Source organism: Pelodiscus sinensis, chromosome 15 (genome assembly GCF_052426305.1).
Source record: "Pelodiscus sinensis isolate ZL-2025 chromosome 15, ASM5242630v1, whole genome shotgun sequence".
Classification (NCBI taxonomy): Eukaryota; Metazoa; Chordata; order Testudines; family Trionychidae; genus Pelodiscus; species Pelodiscus sinensis.
In genome coordinates, this window is record NC_143066.1 from 28,339,344 (window position 1) to 28,358,247 (window position 18,904).

General features: G+C 45.6%; 1 protein-coding gene across 1 annotated transcript in view; it reads right to left on the bottom strand.

Moving 5' to 3' along the window:
- Window positions 1-18,904, bottom strand: part of ADAP1 (ArfGAP with dual PH domains 1) — a 127,826-nt gene that overhangs the window by 35,060 nt on the left and 73,862 nt on the right. The window contains exon 5 of the mRNA XM_006112840.4: window positions 1,269-1,381. Within this exon, the coding sequence (XP_006112902.2) occupies window positions 1,269-1,381 (113 nt within the window). The remainder of the gene's footprint in view (window positions 1-1,268; window positions 1,382-18,904) is intronic.

Below are 18,904 nucleotides of genomic sequence, written 5' to 3' on the forward strand. Positions count from 1 at the left end.
GTTTTTCTTAAAATAAGGAAGTTTTATGAGAATCAAGGTCTTTTCCACCTAACTCCAGCTCCCCCTCCCCCCCCAAAATATGTACCAGTTCCGACTTACATACAAATTCAACTTAAGAACAAACCTACAGTCCCTATCTTGTACGTAACCCGGGGACTGCCTGTATTTCTCCAACCCACAAACGAGGCCTGCCTCACAGAGAATGTGGCAGAGATGCTGACAGCTCTAGCCAATACGCCTTTAAAATTAACTTCTGGGAATGGAGGAGACAGTACCATCAGAGATGGCCCTCCTTCCGTTACCATTCCTCACCATGAAGCCATCGCTCACCTGTCTTCCAAAAAAGACTTCGGTTGGTTCCATCCACTATTATTTTAATGGGATTTTTGCCCATGGTTTGTAGATGAAAGATCTTATAACCATTAAGCTCTTACACAACATGGCTGGCAAATTGTAGGATTGAGGAAATAAGCATGGAAAAAGCTGATATTAGAAAAGGAGTGTCGGGGAGCAGAGGAACAACGCTTGAGGGTTCTCGGAGAGGGATCAGCATTGAAAGTCACATTGTTTTGATGCAACTACTGGTTCGTATCGAATCAGAATGTCTCTCCTGAGACCACTAAATGAACTGCCCTGATGGTAATTACAGATAAGCACCAAAATGAGGTTTGGGGAGCTCAGAACTGCTTGGGCTGGACACTAACAAGAGTTCTACCTGGATGGGAAGGAGAATTGCAACAAGAGGATTTGGGGGTAAAACAAAGAAAATAATCTCTACTGTCCACATCACCCTGCCAGTGCCATCCTTAGGCATACACAGCATACACTGCTGCATAGGGCACCCAAAAATATGAGGCACCTTAACCCAGATTTGTAAAGGTATTTAGATGTTGTTGAGCTTAGCGTTGTAATGCCTAACCAATTTAGGAACCTAAATATCATTTTGAGAGGGAATTTAGGCACTTAGGAGTCAAATTTTCATTGAGAGTTGATGAGATTTGGGCTCCTACATGCCTAAATCCCTTTTTAAAATGAAAAGTAGACTCCTAAATCAGTTCAGCATTGCACCACTGAGCCCAGCCATGCCTAAGCTTTACTAATCTGGGCCTTGGGCTTTTGTTCCTACAGCAGTGGAGGAGCAAACGATCTGATGCCACCGAAAAGCCAGTGACACCTTATGACAAAATGGCACCATGGGGACGGTTTGACCAAAGACAAACCCATGAGAACAAAACATCAGGTGACTGTGCTGTGGCCCAGTCACTTACATCATTTTTGTTGAAGTACTTCAAAGCACCTTCCCGTTCTGATAACACAAATTTCCGGCTTAAGAACTGCCCGTTGTCACGTCCTCTCTTCCAAAGAAGCCCTTCTCTGTACCCTGCAAAAGAAAAAAATAACAGAGAATTGTGGATAAAAAGCTTTGGGTTTTGTTTTTTTAAAGAGAAAAGCTGAAAAACTAACATTTTACCAGACACAAAGTGTCTGGCCATGGAACCATGTTTCCCCTCAGTCTTGCCTTCCTCACTCTGCTCTCTTGCTCTCTCTTGTATTTTGTACTTCAAAGTTTTGTCACTCTTTGATACTGCAATTTGACAGGCGATCTGGGATTTGCACTGTATGTAGCATTCAGAGACACTGGGGAAGACTTCAGAGCACTGCTGAGTCCTTTCATTGGTTTGCAGTACACAAACCTCGCCAGAATGTCTCACCCCATGAATCCTGAACATTTGGCTTGCTTGCACAAGTAGCCCTTTGGAGCACAAATGCGGCAAGCAGGATCTGGCCCTGAATATTGACGTTACCAAGGAACCAGAGGAAAAAAATTAAAGCCTGGTTCAAAGGGGATCGTTGTTGATAACACAGAAAACCACAAGCACACTGCTAACTACTTTTGTTGTCTGCCTGCTCAGATGGGACATAGCCAAGGCTTGCTGAAGACAATGAGAATATTTCCAAATACCTTTAAAAAAACCCCAACCATTTACAAGCCTTTCCACAGTCTTCAGTAGGCTTGGGATCAACTTCTGACTGAATCATGGCACATTCAGCTACCTTCTCCTGCTTTGGGCTGTTCCACCTAGCTCTGAGACTTTTTAGCAAGGCATCACAGGGAAGCAAGTGCACAACCCACAGTGGTGTACATTAGGAACCATGACTAGTAGAAGCAGCTGTCACTGCCACTAACCATATTGTTTTTGCTCTGTTTCTCCACACCACTTTCACCCACACTGAAGTCAATCCAAGGATTTTGGTTTCTAAGATTATTCTCTTTAAAACAAATCAGAAAAAGGCTGATTTTTATTCCAGATCTCCCAAACAGCAAACACAATGGCAACTAACCATGGCATGTTCTTCTCCAGTGGCACAATAGCCACCGTGTGTGCAGCTAAGCCAGCCAGGAGATATTTTTAAGCATGGTCCTTATTTTCCTTTTTTTGTGTTTTGTTTTTGGTTTTTTACATGCAATCTCCTACACACTCACTGAGAATACTGACTGAGCCGTTTGATGCTCCCTTTCAATTTGAGATCTTAATTATAAAAATATTCCCATCGAGATTTCTCTTTCTCCATTTCTCTTCTCCGGTCTATTTAGTTTTTATTATTGACTCTCAGTAGCTAGGCCTGTAGAATGAAAAAATTAAATGCTTTTTAACTTGTGACAAAGTGCTTTCTCTATATGCAGAGTAGCTACAGTATTAGCAGGCAGTCTATCATTGGTATGCATGTTATGAAACAGCATTTTAAAGAAATGCCATCCTGGGAGTGCATTTTAGAAATTTCAACCAGCAACTATTATTATAAATGTCCATCACCATGCCAAATTTATATAAACCACCAACAAAAAAGAGGGAGGAGAGGGGGGAGGCTGCTATTTGCTTTCTAGGTAAGGCCTGCATAAAAATGTTCTGTATGGATGAGAGGCTGAAGCAAGACAATTTAATTGTATATGCTACTGCTAAAGATACAAACAACCCCCCCTAATGCGGCTATGTTTATAGTCTGTAAACCAGTGTCACAGAAGTTTCTTTTTCAAGCTATATTCACCCCTACTGGATTCTAGAAAGCAAAGCCCAAACGGTCTCCCAAAAGCTGAAATGGACCTTCCCAGAAGTGTTAATCAAAGTCTTCAATGTTAGGCACAATTAAATGCAGTGGAGAAAAACCCTGCTGTTGCTAATTCCAAACATGAACTTCACAGCACATCATTAATCCAAAATACACTCCAGACTGCTGGAATGCAGGACAGTCAATGGGCCAATAACAGATGTAAGTGAGGGGACTATTTAGAGCCAGTGGATTTCATTTTTAAAATGCGGGGCCCCATCGTACCTTTCCTTACCATCCCTTTGGCTGCCAGTGGGTACAGATATGGGCTACCACTCAGGAAAGGACACTTGTATTTTCATCAGGGTCTAGGCATATCCCATAATGCATTGGGATACTGTATCATTTAAAATTAGTACAGATTGTGCACAGCCATGCACATACCGAGCTATATGAAGCATGTACAGGCGCCGGCTTTCATTTTTCTATGGGGGTGCTCCACCCCCACTCTGCCCCTTCCCCCAAGAAACCACCCTTGTTCCACCTCATCTTGCCTCCACTCCGTCCCCTCCCCAAAGTCTCACCCTTCCTCCGCCTCTTCCCAACCCCTACTCCACCTCCTGCCCCAAGTGTATCCTGCCCTTGCTCCAATCTGCCCTCCCCCCAGCACCTCCTGCCCATTAGCACGAGAAGTAGAGGTGCAGGGCATGCTGCGGCACTACCCCCAAACTGTATGCCCCATGCTGGGGTCCCAGCCACCAGCCCATGCCTGGTACCCTCATCGCCAACGAGGGGGCCTTGGCTCTGTAGGGTCCCTGCTGCCTCTCGGCATCCCAGCCACTGTCTTCACTGTCAGCTTTGTGATCCCAGCTGCTGGGGGCTCCTTTGCTGCATATATGGGGTCCTGGCTGCTGGGCCTAGGGGCTCTGTTGCAGGCCTGGGCCCCGACCATTGGTCCCATGTCTGGGGCTCCACAGATGCCCCCAGCTGTGCCAGAGAGGGGCACAGATGGGGTAAGGCTTGAGGGGAGGGGCACAATTCACCACCCTCACCCTAAAAATGGTTCCAGCTTCACTGCTCCCACCCATCACTGAACAGCTGATTGACAGGTGGCTGATGGGTGCTGAGCACCTCTGAAGTTGGTGCCTATAGAGGCATGTGTGTAACAGAAAGGATCCGTCCTTGGAGCCAGTACCCACTCATCACCGCCCTGGACAATCCCTGTTACTTGAGCTTGGTGGAATCTAAATACTGCCAAATGTCACAATGCCCCTGGCATTGCTCCATCAACTCACGGTCCTGATGCCAGCCAATTTACAGGTCTCTGCTGATCCACAGAGCAGCAAGTCTCTGGGGGCTGCTCACCACCTCTGAGTGTGCACCCCCTCTCACTTTTTACAGTAAAAACCCTGCTCATTTCCCCCCTCAGACTGTGCAAAGCCCACCAGCCTGTGCATTGTTCTCCTGCATGACACCCAGGATGAATTAGCTTCTCTTTGTTTCCTCAGGGCTGATCCCAGTTACACAGATGTCAATGGTCAATGGAGTTATTCCGGGTTTACAATAATGTAAATCAGCAAAATGTGGCTCTCTCACTCCATGACTTCTCCCATGGTATCATCAGGATTTGTTACACAACTTACCAGATTCCCCCATCTGGGCTATTTGTCTTTCCATTTGTGGTGTACCTGCTAGTTCTCGGCCTCTCTCTGTTGGTAAAAGCTCTGCCATTTTCGGTTAAACATCTATCTACTGCACGAATACAAGCAACTGAGCTATATATGTATGAATCCAAAGAATTCACATAAAAAAGCACAAATATTCTCTGCAGAACTGTGAGTTGGAACCAAAATTGTTCTGCTCTGTTAGTCCCTCCCTTTCCAGTGACTGACTCAGGCCTCCTGTTCTCAGAGGATGGTGTGGACCAGAGAATCTATCCCATCAAATCCAGGTCAAACAACAGGACATGTTTTGATTTTCTGAGCTCAGCACAGACCTTGGAGCTCTGGCTGCATTTCACCAAGCAGTAGCAATGAGAGTCAGTAGCAAGCTGAATAGTCAGAAGAAGAAAAGAAGCAAGCTGAAAAATCCCACACCTAATTTTGGCCTACAGGTGGCCAACTAGCATAGCAGCTAAAAGGATCTTGTGCCAACCTGGTCAACAGCTGTAGCAGCTGAGAACTTCAAGGTGAGCATGAAATACACTGACTGGTGCCAAAGGACTCTCAAGGTACACATTAATTCACTTGACTTCATGAGGACTGGAAGTTCTGAAGGCTTCCTAGTGAGACACATCATCCTGCCAAGCCTGTATCCATCAGTGAAAATGCTATGTACTCTGAACATGATGGATCTGAATGGGAATAATGTGTTTCTCCTTTCAGGGTGCTGATGGAAGATGGACAGTCTGTAGGTGACGCCTAGTCGATATGATGGGAAGGTGTGAGATTTGCTTCACATGAGGCAGAAACATATACTGAGTTCTGATGGGCTGTGTCTGCTGGTTGTGCTCTTGAATAACAAATGTGATGCAGCTTGTTCTCAAAGATTTGCCATGTGGCTTACAAATCAAGGGCAGATATTTAGAGTGCTTGTATTTCCTTGAGGAGCTCAGTACTCAACCCTGAATTAACGGAAGGGATTGGAGAATACAAAAGAAGCCATTTCTAGTTGTCCCTACTAACTGAGGCAGCTCCAGAACCCCACCAGCACTTAATAGTACGGAGCATTTGGGAAACACCTCTAGCACCTCTAAAAGAAGCTGCATAATGAGCTAGCCAGAGGCTGAATTTGTGGGGTAGCATGTTGCCAGAAGAGAATGAGCAGGAAGAACATAGGATTCCTGCCTGACAGAGTGACCAATATCACCGCCAACAAAGGACAGCGGGGAAGTAATTTTTTCCCTTTAAAATATATTACTGTTCAGAGTTACCAACATGGCAAATGTTTTGTCCAGGAAAAAGGAGCCAGGGCACTGTGTGGGAGCGGCTGGGCTCTCAGCTTCCATGGCTTCTTGAAAGTGTTGTGGATCAGACAGAAATCTAGATGTTTAGATGATGGATTGATTATCTCAACCGATGGTGGCTTCACAATCTTTCTTGTCTACAGGCTGACTCCATAACAAGCTTCACCTGACTGTTGCTACCACCTTGGGAGGAAGTTCCACCAGATGGAAGAGCCTGAATAATGTAGCGGAAGTTGACATACTTAGATTTACTTACCATGATCTCTTCACAGTGGTAAGTCAACAGCTGATGCTCTCCCATTGGCTCCGCCTACTCGACTCGTTTTAACGGAATACTGGAGTTGATGGGAGATGCTCAGAGATTGATTTATCATGCCGATGGACACAATACTCCGACCTCTGCTGAATTGATTGCTGCCTGTCAGTCCATAGATCCCAACACCCACCTTCTCTCCAGCACAAGAAGATCCTTTTACCTGACTCTGTCACCCCTGTGCCATGTAGGAGGTACACACTCCTTTTGTGGCTCCCAATGTACCGCCCACCATATTGATAGCCAACAGGCACTGGTACCACAGAACTGCAAAGGAAGGGGCAGGATTTCCCTGTAGGGACCAAATCCAAAAGGTCCAGGCCCAAACCAGGTGGGGGACAGTCTCAATGAGCAGCTCACGAGCACAAATAGAAACTCTGTGGCTTTTAAGAGTGGGAGTTCCTTGGGCAAATCCCAGAGGTGGAGCGAGCGATATGCCCACAAACCTTGTGAGGCACCATGGTGGTGCCCCTTAGTACTACAGCTATTGGATTTTGGGGTGAAATGGGCTCAGTCACCATTCTAAAATTATCTCCTTTTAAGTGCAGGTAGAATCAAGGCTTTGTTATCCTCATTAAGGGCTGAGAAGGGTCACTGTGATTTTGTGCTGATTCCCTCAGAACAAAAACAATGCTCAGTCCATAGGAAACATTCCAGATCATCCGTGTGCTCCATTGGTCACCAGCTGGTGAGGTAGAAAAGGATGACCGCATTACTATTGAGGCGCACAGAGCCAGAGCCACCTGCTGAAGGTGACACACAAGGATCAGAGCTCTTTGTAGCCTGGCTCCTTGTGTTGTGTTCTACACATATCTTTTGATCACCTGGTCTGTTCACTCCCTGGGGGGCATCTGGCATTGGTCACTGTCAGAAGACAGGGTACTGGACTAGATGGATCTTTGTTCTGAGCCTGTATGGCCGTTCCTATGTTCTTATGTTCTGTTTTGTTTGTCTTATGTCCAAGTTTTGTTTTCTTTTATTTCGTTTATTTCTGTGGAAAATTAGAAATATTTGAGTAGCATCTTGGGTACCAGACACATCATTTGTTTTCGTTGTTTTTTCATAAAAATATATTTTTTGCCTTTGGTTTTGTTTTTAAAGAATAAATAAGACGAATACTCCGCACTTTCACAGTATCTTCCCTAGGTGGATCTCAAAGCACCACATATTTGTAAATTATGCCTCTCACTTACTCTGGGAGATTGGTGTTATCCCCATTTTGTATATATGAGGAAACTGAGGCACAGAGAGATTTGGTGACTCACTAGAGTTGCACACTGATTCAGTGGCAGAGACAGATTTAGAACTAGGGTTGCCGGATGGTTGAAACAAAAATACCGAATCCCCCCTCCCCCCCCAAAAAAACACCGGAAAAAAATTCTGTTGAAGAGGGGGGGAAAAAGGGGGGGGAGACCAAAGTTGTTGAGCATAAAATAAAATAAAATAAAATAAAATAAAATAAAATAGCATTAAAAGAGCATGTCCCCTTTAAGTGCAGGGATAGAAACGGGAGCGCTTGAGCACTAAGCTTCCCCTAGGTATTTTGGACTGCAGTCATTTTGTGCCAGCAGTCTTTGAACCAGGTAAGCATGGGGGCTGGGGTCGGGGGGCTAGGGGTCTTGGGGGCCAGAGGGAGGCCGGGCACTGAGTGTTTGTAGGGTTGCCAGGTGCCCAGCATTTTCGCCTCCTGGCCGGGGAAAAATTTGAAAATACCGGACATCTCAGGTGTCTGCTATTCTCTGAATTTTTTTACTGGACAGGAGCTGAAAATACCGGACTGTCCGGGTGAACACCGGCCACCTGGCAACTCTATTAGAACACAGATCTCCCCGCCGTCCTACTATATGAATGTTTAAAATTATGATCTGTTCTTTTTAATCACTTCATGATGCACGGTGATATGAATATCCTCAGTACCCACTGAACAGAACTGTGTGATATTTTTCCGCAATTCACCTGAAGAACAGACCCCCCGCCCCTTCCCCTACAAGACATGTATGTCATCACGGCAGCTAGATATCTGTGGCTGGCCCATGCCAGCACACTCAGGCTCACTGGGTTTGGACTCCAGGGCTGTTTCATTGTAGTGTAGACTTCCTGGCTAAGGCTGGAGCCCAGACTTGAGAGTCCCAGAGATAAGGCTGAAGTCTACACAGCAATGAAACAGCTTGGCAGCCCGAGCGCTAGCTGACTGACACAAGCCAGCCTTGGATGTCTAATTGCTGTATAGCCATAGCTGTATTTTCACTGTGCCCTGCATCATGCATGGATTTTCACAAACACATTGCTTGCTTCGTTTCTCTGTTCCTTCCTTAGGGTGATGTCCTTAGGAGCTGCTTTTCTGTTCTTCCTAAAACGAGAGTCTGCACCCCTGTCAACACTGATAAGTTGAAAAAACATTGACTGGAACATGAACTGAACACGAACTCATCCAGGCTCCCCAGACAAACTAATACGTCAGCAAGAGGCTCTAAGTTCAATGTCTCGGTCGAAACATCCTGAAAGAAGCTACGGGAAGTCATTTAATATATTGGCTGCAGAAGTGGGGTGGGGAAGGTCTTCCTAAACGCAGCATATTTTACAGTGGAGGCTATTAGATTTGTAATCCCTTTCTGATTCAGAATGGAAACCAATGCTGAATATCAGAATTTCCTAAGGAGCAGAAATTCCATTCTCCGACCAGCCCAACCTGAAATGCTGACTCATGGGTAGCCCGACATAAGTCAACAGCACCATATGTGAGCAAAGGTTTGTGGGAGAAGACTTTAGGTGGACTCTGCATCCATCACAGAATGTCTCCAGCTCTTTCTTCCCTGGCTGACTCGGTGCTGAAGAGTGTAGGTTGCACTGTCTCTTACAATGATTGCAGTCGTTTCTTTGAATAAATGCACTTACTACCAGTTAAGTATTCATTGGTGTGTAGAAAAGACTTGATTGGAGATGTCAGCAACCACATGTCAATTAAGAGGGAGTGAGTGGCACAGGGACTTGCAAATGAAAGATTTTGCCTCCAAGTTGCTAGCTGATGTTGTTCTGTGGCCTGTATTAAATTAGAGTCTCACTAGAATGGGAAACAGGTAAACACAGAGAAATACCTGAAAAATCAAGTTGAGGCACATTGGTCGGGCCAGCAAGAGGCTGGCTGCTACTTGTGTGATCACTTTTCTGTGACTAACCATGAATTTTCCATTGCTAGTTCTGTCCTTCTGGGACCCGTCTGGATCATTCAAATAGTTGAAACAACCAGTCTCCTTGGAAACAGAATGAATAGTCTTCACATTTTAATGGGCTGCCAAGGCCCATGGTCTCCCTGAACTAGCACCAAATGGTTTCTTACGCATGCACATATTTCAAATGCAAGAATTTCCAGTCTTTTAACTATCATCCTTTCCTAACAACCACTTAATATGCAAATAATCTTTCCTGAAGGCCATTTTAAGCAGAAAAAGAGTTTCCCATTGCCATCAAGTCTGTCTTTGCTGCCTTCCAGAAGCTAATAAACCAATTATTGTCCTGCTGCACTGTAGCTCCTTAGCTATGGATCCAAGCTGCTGATTAAATTGATTGCTTCCACTGTATCCAATTAACCCACTCACTCTGCAAGTGATTGACTTAATCAGAGGCAATTAGCACTTGAATGGCTAAATTACGCAGGAAGAGATATCTTGGAAGGTGATTGAGATGCTGTGGACATCTCAGTGGCCTTCCAATGGATAATGTCATTATTAATGGATAGATCAGTACTGGAGCAGTCTGAAACGGCATGTCTGTGGCAGTGCTACTTTACTGCACTGCAACTTTCTGGCTCAGGGGTGTGAAAATACACCCTGAGTGCAGCAAGTTGCAGCAATGTAAAGGGTTAGTGTAAACGGGCTCCCAGTGCTCTTAGCTACTCCCCTCCTGGAGGTGGTGTACACAGAGTGCCCAGCACTCCTATGGTGACCACACTTGAAAGTGCTGCTGCAGCTGCACTTAAGTATAGATAAAGCCTGAGATTTCAGCTGTATTGAGAGCACAGACCCATAGGGTTGCCAGGTGTCCGGTATTGAACCGGACAGTCCGGTATTTGCGCCTTTTCTCCAGTAAAGAAACTGAGAAAATCCCGGACATATTTTCCCGGCTTGATGCCCGTTGGACATGCGGTGGGGGTGGGGGGAGTGGCAGGGGAGCAGCTTGGCAATTAAAGGGGCCGCGACTGCATTTCAGCGGCCTGGCGTTATTTTATTTTATTTTTTTTTTTTGCTTAGCAAAATTTTCCCTGGGCTTTTTTTGGGGGCGGGGGAGGTCCAATATTTTTGGTGAAACCATCTGGCAACCCTACCAACCCATTTCACAGAGGCTACAGAACAACTATCAGAAAAGCAACAGCATTTAGTTGCATGGATCTTGGCTAGACTCAAACCAGAACCGACTGGTTCAAGGCTCGCGTGCTCACACACACGTTGTCAGTCCCTCAAGGTCAGTCAAACACATTTTATAAAATCCTTTCAACAGACTTTGTGCAAGGTATCCTTTGCCATCCACAACATAACACTCAACCATGTACTGGGCTTGCAGGCAGCAAAAGAACTTCATGGATTTAGAGATAATGTACATAGACATCATCCTCTCCAGAACCTATATGCTAGGCTGGATTTGTTCCTTTCTCTGGCTTGATCACAGATCAAATAACACTGTCCCAAGAGACATTAGCTGTCCCAGCTCTTTCATGGAGAATAATAAGCAAACATAAATACTGACCACCAGGGGTTCAAACAGTGTGAACTAATAGCCACAGACTCAAGAATGGAGACTGGTTTAGACCATCTCTAGACCAACTTGTTGGGCTGGAGCCAGGTGAATGGTGAGGAAGAAAAAACAAAATCTGCATAGATCATTGCAAAAATACATGCGTTATTTTGTTGTATTTCCAGCAAGAGAGCATTTTGAAATGAAAAAAATATGGCATTTTTCCACTATGCATCTGTTGGAAATCAATGTAGTGAAATGGAGCCAAAATACAGTGTCGCTAAAGAAAAACATCAGACTGAGCTTAACAAAATGTCGGCGTCCTCGTCTCAGTTCAAAGAACATTGGCTCTTTCCTACACGGATCAGTGCATTGAAACACAAGGTCCCTTCCCAAGAAGTAGGATCCTGTGAATGTCATCATGAACAAATTTGCATTGAAGGCTCATGACTGAATATCCAAATTGCTTCTAAGTAAATCTCCAACAATAAAGCTAAAATCCTTTAAGCCTGTGATATTTGCCACCATTTAAATCTGATTAAAATCAACACCACTAAACCTAACAGTCCAAAAACACTCCTGCTAATTCTGATGTTACCCAGAGTAACCCAACCCTCCCCCTTCTTTCAGACAGTAGTCAGCTAAAGGGAACGTAACAGAAGATCGTGTATCTAATCCAGCGTTTAAGTTGTTTTTCACTAGCTCCTTCAATCACATGTTATGATTCCCACTGGAGCAGCTCTTAGGTAACAAAGAAATTAATATTTTCATTAATACTCCCTGAAGGTACCAGGGATGGCATCATATTGTTCCTTCATTTACTGAACCTACAGTTGGCACATAAGGAGTAACATATGGCAAGGTGCACAGGTGTGCAATGGAGTCACTACTGGGATGAAAGGTGCTACCTATTCAAGTGACCAGAACACTGTACTATATGGATTAGCAATTAGAAGGTTAGCTGCTAGAAGGAGTAGCTGCACTCCTGGTTATTACAGCTTCCATGTATGTTCAAGGGATGGGAAAGAGGGGTTAGTTTACCTGTGCAGCAGGCAGCCAGAATCTTGGGACTTGCATTCCCTGAGCAAAAAGGGAAAAGGGCACAGGGCCCCCAAAGGCACTAGAAACCCCAGAGGGTGCAGGGCTGGTCCTAGGGAAGCACATGCTGTATCCATCCTGTGGGCAGCCCCCAAGAAAGTATGTCCATGCACCGGGATGTAGCATGCACACGCTGGTATCTAGTGCTACTGAGGTTGCTATATTTCTATCCTTCCCTGGACTCTGGGGCTACATCTACACAACACGACTATTTTGGAATTTGCTATTCTGGAAGAAATAGTCCGAAATAGCTTATTTTGAAATAGCATGTCTACACTCCAGGGAAGCCTGGAAATTAGTCCAAGACAGGCTCCCCTAATGTGGACATGCTACCTCAATTTAAAGCCCCAGGAAGCACTGGGGAGTAATTACAGGAGACTTCCGATAATCCGGAACCTATGGGACCTAGGTGGTGCCGGATTATCAAATATGCCGGACTACCAGGAGGTACTATAAAATGGTTATATATACTGTATACATTATATACTGTATATAAAGTGTTCTTAACCCTTTTTATTGTACATACTGTATACAGTATACTGTAATGTTTTAGTTTTTTTAAGCCTTTTTTACCCTTTTTGCTCAGTTCAGCTGCTGCCGCTGTTACCTTGTAACTCATTTTTTGCCGAAGCTCACTCACTAGGCTCTTGCCATTTTGATGCCGGACTATCAGGAGTGCCGGACTATTGGATGCCAGACTATTGGAGTTTTACTGTACTTTGAATGGCCTGGGGGAGGGGCTATTTCGAAATAGAAGCAGCGGAGTATCCGCACTACTGCTATTCCGAAATAGCTATTTCAGAAGAGGCGCTATTCCTCGTGGAATGAGATTTACAAATGTCGAAATAAGCCTCCTGCTATTTCAAAATTATTTTGAAATAACAGGTTAGCTGTGTAGACGTTCACATAGTTATTTTGAAATAATGCTGCGAAGTAGATGTACCCTGGGAGTGCAAATACCCTGATTCTTCCTGCTCCCTGCACAGGAGAGCCAGGGTGCAAAGAGAGTTCTATGCCATCTTTTTTCTCCTCGCTTGTCCATCAGGCAAGAGCAGCCAGAATCTCACCCAGTGATTACCAGAGCTTTTCACTCAGAAAAGGCCCCAGTCAATGGGAGAGAAAGGATTCCTTTTTTTTATATTGTTTCAGGAAAAAAATAACCCTCACCTTTCTGCCAGTACTAAACCTTTCAAAAAATGCTGGGTGAGGAGAGCCCAGAAAAGGGGAGGAAATATATTGAAGGTATGTTTCCAACTCATCATCAGATCATTTCAGAGATACTTAATACAGTTGTACTGTTCAGATTGCAGGCAGCTCCTCTCCTTCTATCAGTTGATCCTGTAACTGATTGTAGATATAATAGCTTTCCTGGTAATTTAATTACTGAGTGTTTACCTGTTAAAGATAACATAGTAATTAGCTGCTACACTGAAGTTAGATTGGATCTGCTGGGGGCTTCAGAAGTGCTCTCCTAAAGAAAATTTCTTTACTGGAAGTGTTGTGGTTGCATTACTGAGAACTGCTGTGTGAAATCCAATTTTACAGAGCAATTACGTATTTCTTCTTTGAGTGGCTTTTGCATATTTTCACAGGAGACAGATGCAGTAGGTATATGCAGAAGCCACTTGAGGAAGAACTAGTTACAGGTGAACTTGTAGACGCTCTCTACACCAATATTCCACATAAGGATGGACAACAAGCTGTCAGGAACAGTATCCTTGATGATGCCACAGCACACCTGGTGGTGGAGCTGTGTGACTTTGTCCTCACCCACAGCCATTTCTGATTTGGGGACAATTAATACCTTCAAGTCAGCAGCACTGCTATGGGTACCCACATGGCCCCACAATATGCTAACATTTTTATGGCTGACCTGGAAAAAAAAATTTTCAGCTCTCATACCAGCACCCCTCCTCTACATGTGCTACATTGATTACCTCTTCATCATATGGGCTCCCAGGAAAGAGACCCTTGCAGAATTCCACTGGGATTTCAACAATTTCCACCCCACCATGAACTTAGCCTAGACCAATACAAACAAGAGATCTACTTCTTGGACAATATAGTACAAATAAATGGTGGTCACATAAACACCACCCTATACCGGAAAACCACTGACTGCTATTCTTATCTACATGCCTCTAGCTTCCATCCACGCCACATCACACAATACATTGTCTCTAGAGCTAAACCGTAAGATACAATCATATCTGTTCCAATCCCTCAGACAGAGACAAACACATACAAGATCTTTATCAAACATTCTTAAAACTAAAATACTCACCTGGGGAAGTGAAGAAACAGATTGACAGCGCTAGATGAGTACCCAGAAGTCACCTACTAGAGGACAGGCCGAACAAGGAAAATTACAGAACACCACTGGTTTGCACCTATATCCCACAGATAAAACCCTCCAGCGCATCATTGTCAAAATGCAACCTATCCTGGAAAATGATCACTCACTCCCACAAATTCCTCACTCCCAATCCTCGCCTACAGACAGCCCCTCAACCTGAAGCAAATACTCACCAGAAGCCACACACCACACCACAGAAACACGCAGGCTGTGTCTAGACTGGCAAGTTTTTCTGGAAAATCAGCTGCTTTTCTGGAAATAACTTGCCAGCTGTCTACACTGGCCGCCTGAATTTCCGGAAAAGCACTGACGATCTACTGTAAAATCATCAGTGCTTTTCCGGAAATACTATGCTGCTCCCGTTCGGGCAAAAGTCTGGCCCTGCTCCCAGGATACCAGCGTGTAACCTGTTGCAAGGGGCAGGGCTGGGCCTGCCACAGATGGGGATATGCTCCGGTGGGCCCCGGGGAACTGGAGCAGCTGCCTGCCCGGAGTGGATGGGGAGCTGCTGCAGCCCCTACTGGTTAACCCAAACCAGCAAGCCTCATCTGTTAAAGGAAAGGCTTACTGGTTAACTGGTTGACCATTTACACCTCAACAAGCCACTGTACCCTGAGCGATCCCTTAGGATATGTACTAACTACTTTGCCGTGATGCTTGTGGCATCTTTCCCATAGCAGAAGAAGAGCTCTGCGCACCTCAAAAAATTGTCTCTCTCACTAACCGAAGTTGGTTCAATACAAGATATTACCTCCCTCATCCTGTCTCTCTAATATCCTGGGATGGACACGTCCTCGACCGTGTTTAGCAGTATAGGCTCCGGGAAGCATAACCCTGTTCAAACCACAGTTGTGGAAATAGTCCAAACTATTCTCCAAGCCAGGAGCAGTTTTAGATGCATCGCCGTACAGCCACGTCTGTAAATAAAACTCAGTCCAAGGCAGCTGCTCCCATAGGTCAAGACTGGCAATGACAGGAAGAATTCAAAGTGGATTAGGCCTAATGAGTGAAGTCAATGGAAAGTCCATGGCCTGAGAATCAGGCCCTAACTCCAGAGCACTCACTCTGGTATAACTACATATCCGCTCCCCCCCAGCAATGGGCGTGCACAGTAACAAATCAAGGCAAGCATTTTGCTAGAGATTTCATGCAGACAACATTCTCTGTTTGTTTTGAAGAACAACCCAAATGGCCTCGGCACATCTGTTGTTGTCTTGAACGGCTCCTTATCATCTATTATTGAGTGTGTATCATATTTAGAGTCAACACTCCTGCTTTACACAGGGCGCATATAAAACTTTTACAATTTAGGAATCATTCCGTTCTCATCCATCGGGTCTGCAGCTGTCCCAGACATCAGCGCCAATGGCAAATTTCCATAAGGAGTGAACTGACAGAGGTGACTCTGTGCACTATGTTGCGGAAATGATTTTGCATGTGGGAGAAGGCCCTGCTCGCATTTTACTTTTCTAGGAGCACTGACACAACTGCGTAATCCAGTTTTATAGACTGATGCGTAACCCTCCTCCCTGCTGACTTCACGTGGACCAGGATTTCATCTGACACGTCTGTACTTCATGCAGGTGTAATGCACCCCTCTCCATTGTGTAACTTGCATTTTACAGCACGTCTATGCTGCCCCACCACTCAGACTAAGGGGGCATGAAGAAAAGTGCACACTAAAGTGCTGAGGGGCACCCCCCCATGTGCACACCGTGGCACAAGCAAAAGGGTCTCGCGTTTGTAGCCTGAACTGTGAGCCATTGTAGACATGCTCTTTGATACTATGGGGCAGGCCTGCTGACCAGGGGAGCAAACAGGGCAACTGCCCAGGGCCCCGAGGTGATTTAAAAGGGCCTGGAACCTCCAGCCACTGCGGCTGGCAGCACAACAGGGCTAAGACAGGCTTCCTGCCCAACCTCACTCCACGCAGCCCTAGCAGCAGCCAGCACATCCCTCTGGCCCCCAGGGTGGGGTGAGGAGTTGTCTTCACATGCTACCCCAACCCTGAGCACTGATTCAGTAGCTCCCATTGGCCAGGAACTGTGGCCAATGGGAGCTGCGGGGGCGATGTCTACTGATAGTGGCATGTGGAGGCCCTTTGCCCCCCCTCCCCATGCCTAGGAGCTGTTGCCAGAGAGGTGTGCTGTCTCTTGTGGGAGCTTCCTGAGGTAAGTGCTGCCTCCTGACCCCCTCCTACACACCAACCCTCTGCCTCAGTCCAGAGCCTGCACCCAAACTCTCTGCAAGAGCCTGCACCCTATGCCCTCTCCCACATCCCAACCCCCTGTCCCAGCCTGGTGGAGAGCAAGTGACAGACAGAAGGGGGATGGAGAGAGCAGGGGCGGGGCCTTGGAGGTGGAACAGGGGGGATGTCTCATGACAGAGGCAGGGCAGGGATAGGGCAAGAGTCTTTGGCCTGCATGATTAAACAGTTGGCAGCTCTACAGGAAGGGCATGTGGAAACCCTGGTCATGCCGGAAAATTGCACTCAGAAGCACAGCTGGCAGCTCACTGCGCACCGGCCAGCACAGATGCTGAACTGCCCAAATGTCAGGCAGACCACATCTGCGTGGGTACGGCTGGTGTGTATAAGGTCCATTAACTGTTCTGCCCCGTTGCCTGGAATTGCTGTCAGCGGGCCTGCTATGGTGATGGATATCATTATTATTTGTTACTGCCGTGATGTCTAAAGGCTTCGTTAGAGATGCCCACTGAGCTGGGCACAATCTGGCATGAGAGCGATCACATTAGCATGGTGGCCAGTCACTGAGTGTTGGTTCAAGAAAAATTTTAACCCTCTCTTTCCCCCGCTTTGGATGTATCTTCAATCCAGTGCTGACCACAGCTTCTTCAGCAATGTAAATACTTCTCTACAAACATCTGAAAAGAGAAATTACTGTTGCAGATGTATTTGCTGACTAACCAGAGATTGCAAGGTGAAAACGGAGACAGCCTGACTGCAGGGGTTGAATGCAATGCACATCTGCCCTGTATCACTGTCTGATACTTCTTCACATTGCTCTTATTAGCATCGCCAGCAGCAATTATCCTAGTAAAATATTCCAAAGCTTGGATATGGTAACAGTCAAAACTATTTTAGTAGTGGTAGCAAGCTGACCTATTTCCCATGAGTCTATCAGAGGTGCAGCCCAATGTTCCCATCCGTGTTCAGACTTTTTCTATCCATGTGCAGAACAAATTTTGTTACATGCACTGAGTTTAATCCTTGAGGAGGCCATTTAGGGATTTGGGGCAAAAATTTGTCAGGGGTGGTACTTGGTCCTGCTGTGAAGGCAGGGGACTGGACTCGATGACATTTCAAGGTCCCTTCCAGCTCTAGGAGATAGGCAGTCTCCATTAATTAAGTAATTAGTTAATATGTGCAAATGTGGACCACCAGTAGCAACAAAAATCTAACTTTGGGTGCTCTTCTAATCAGGTGGGCAGCTTTTGTATCTCCCCTGAGTGGCTGCCCAAGTGCCCAGCTTAAAGCTTCCATGTCATGTCATGGGCACCGTGTAACACAGCCTCCCACTGCTTCCATTCCCTGGATTCTGGCCAGTGGGAGCAAAGGAGAAGCCTTTGTCCCTTTGATGCTATCTTCTAGCCGGGGGAAGGAAAATGGCAGCATGTGGAGCTTATCCCCCATATGCTGGATCTGACACACAAACTCAGGGCTTTCCTCCTCCTGCTACCCCTCTCACCCTGCAGGAAGCTGGTGCTGGTGTTCTAATTGTACAGGGGACCACAAGGGAACACTGGGGTAGCCCCCAAAGAAACAAATATTTCTCTCTTTTTAATTCAAGAAAAGGGCAGGCATTCATTTCAGGCTGATGCCAAAAGATGCCAAGTGACCCACAACTTCCAGTGGCATTTGAAGGGCCTTCCATACATCACAGGATAAGGGCCTCCAATATTTGTGTTTTTATGTGATTTTATTTTCTGGATCCTAGAAATATAAAATCTGTGAGAGATGATAGTTCCATACAAGCATTAATGTCAGCAAAATGCTGAGCTACAATCCAAATGCAAATTTGACATCCTGAACCAAGGTCTAAATAAACATATGGAATTGTTCTTGCATTACAACAGGTAATTTTCCAGTCAGGTACTCTCACCTTTTCACCACTGTTGGAGATGAACCACATCCTTCCTTCCATCCTCTCTCTCTCCCTTCCTCGGGAAGTTAATTGTAGCTCACAAAAGCTTATGCTCTAATACCCTAACACATGAGTTAGTCTTTAAAGTGCCACTGGACTCCTTGTTTTTGCTGAAATAGTTGTCATCAACTTTGACCTGTTCTTTGTTAAGCACCAACTATAGGCTCAGGAACCTACAAAGGAAGACATGGCACCTGCTCCCAAAGAACACTTTATTTCGTAAGAGCCAAAAG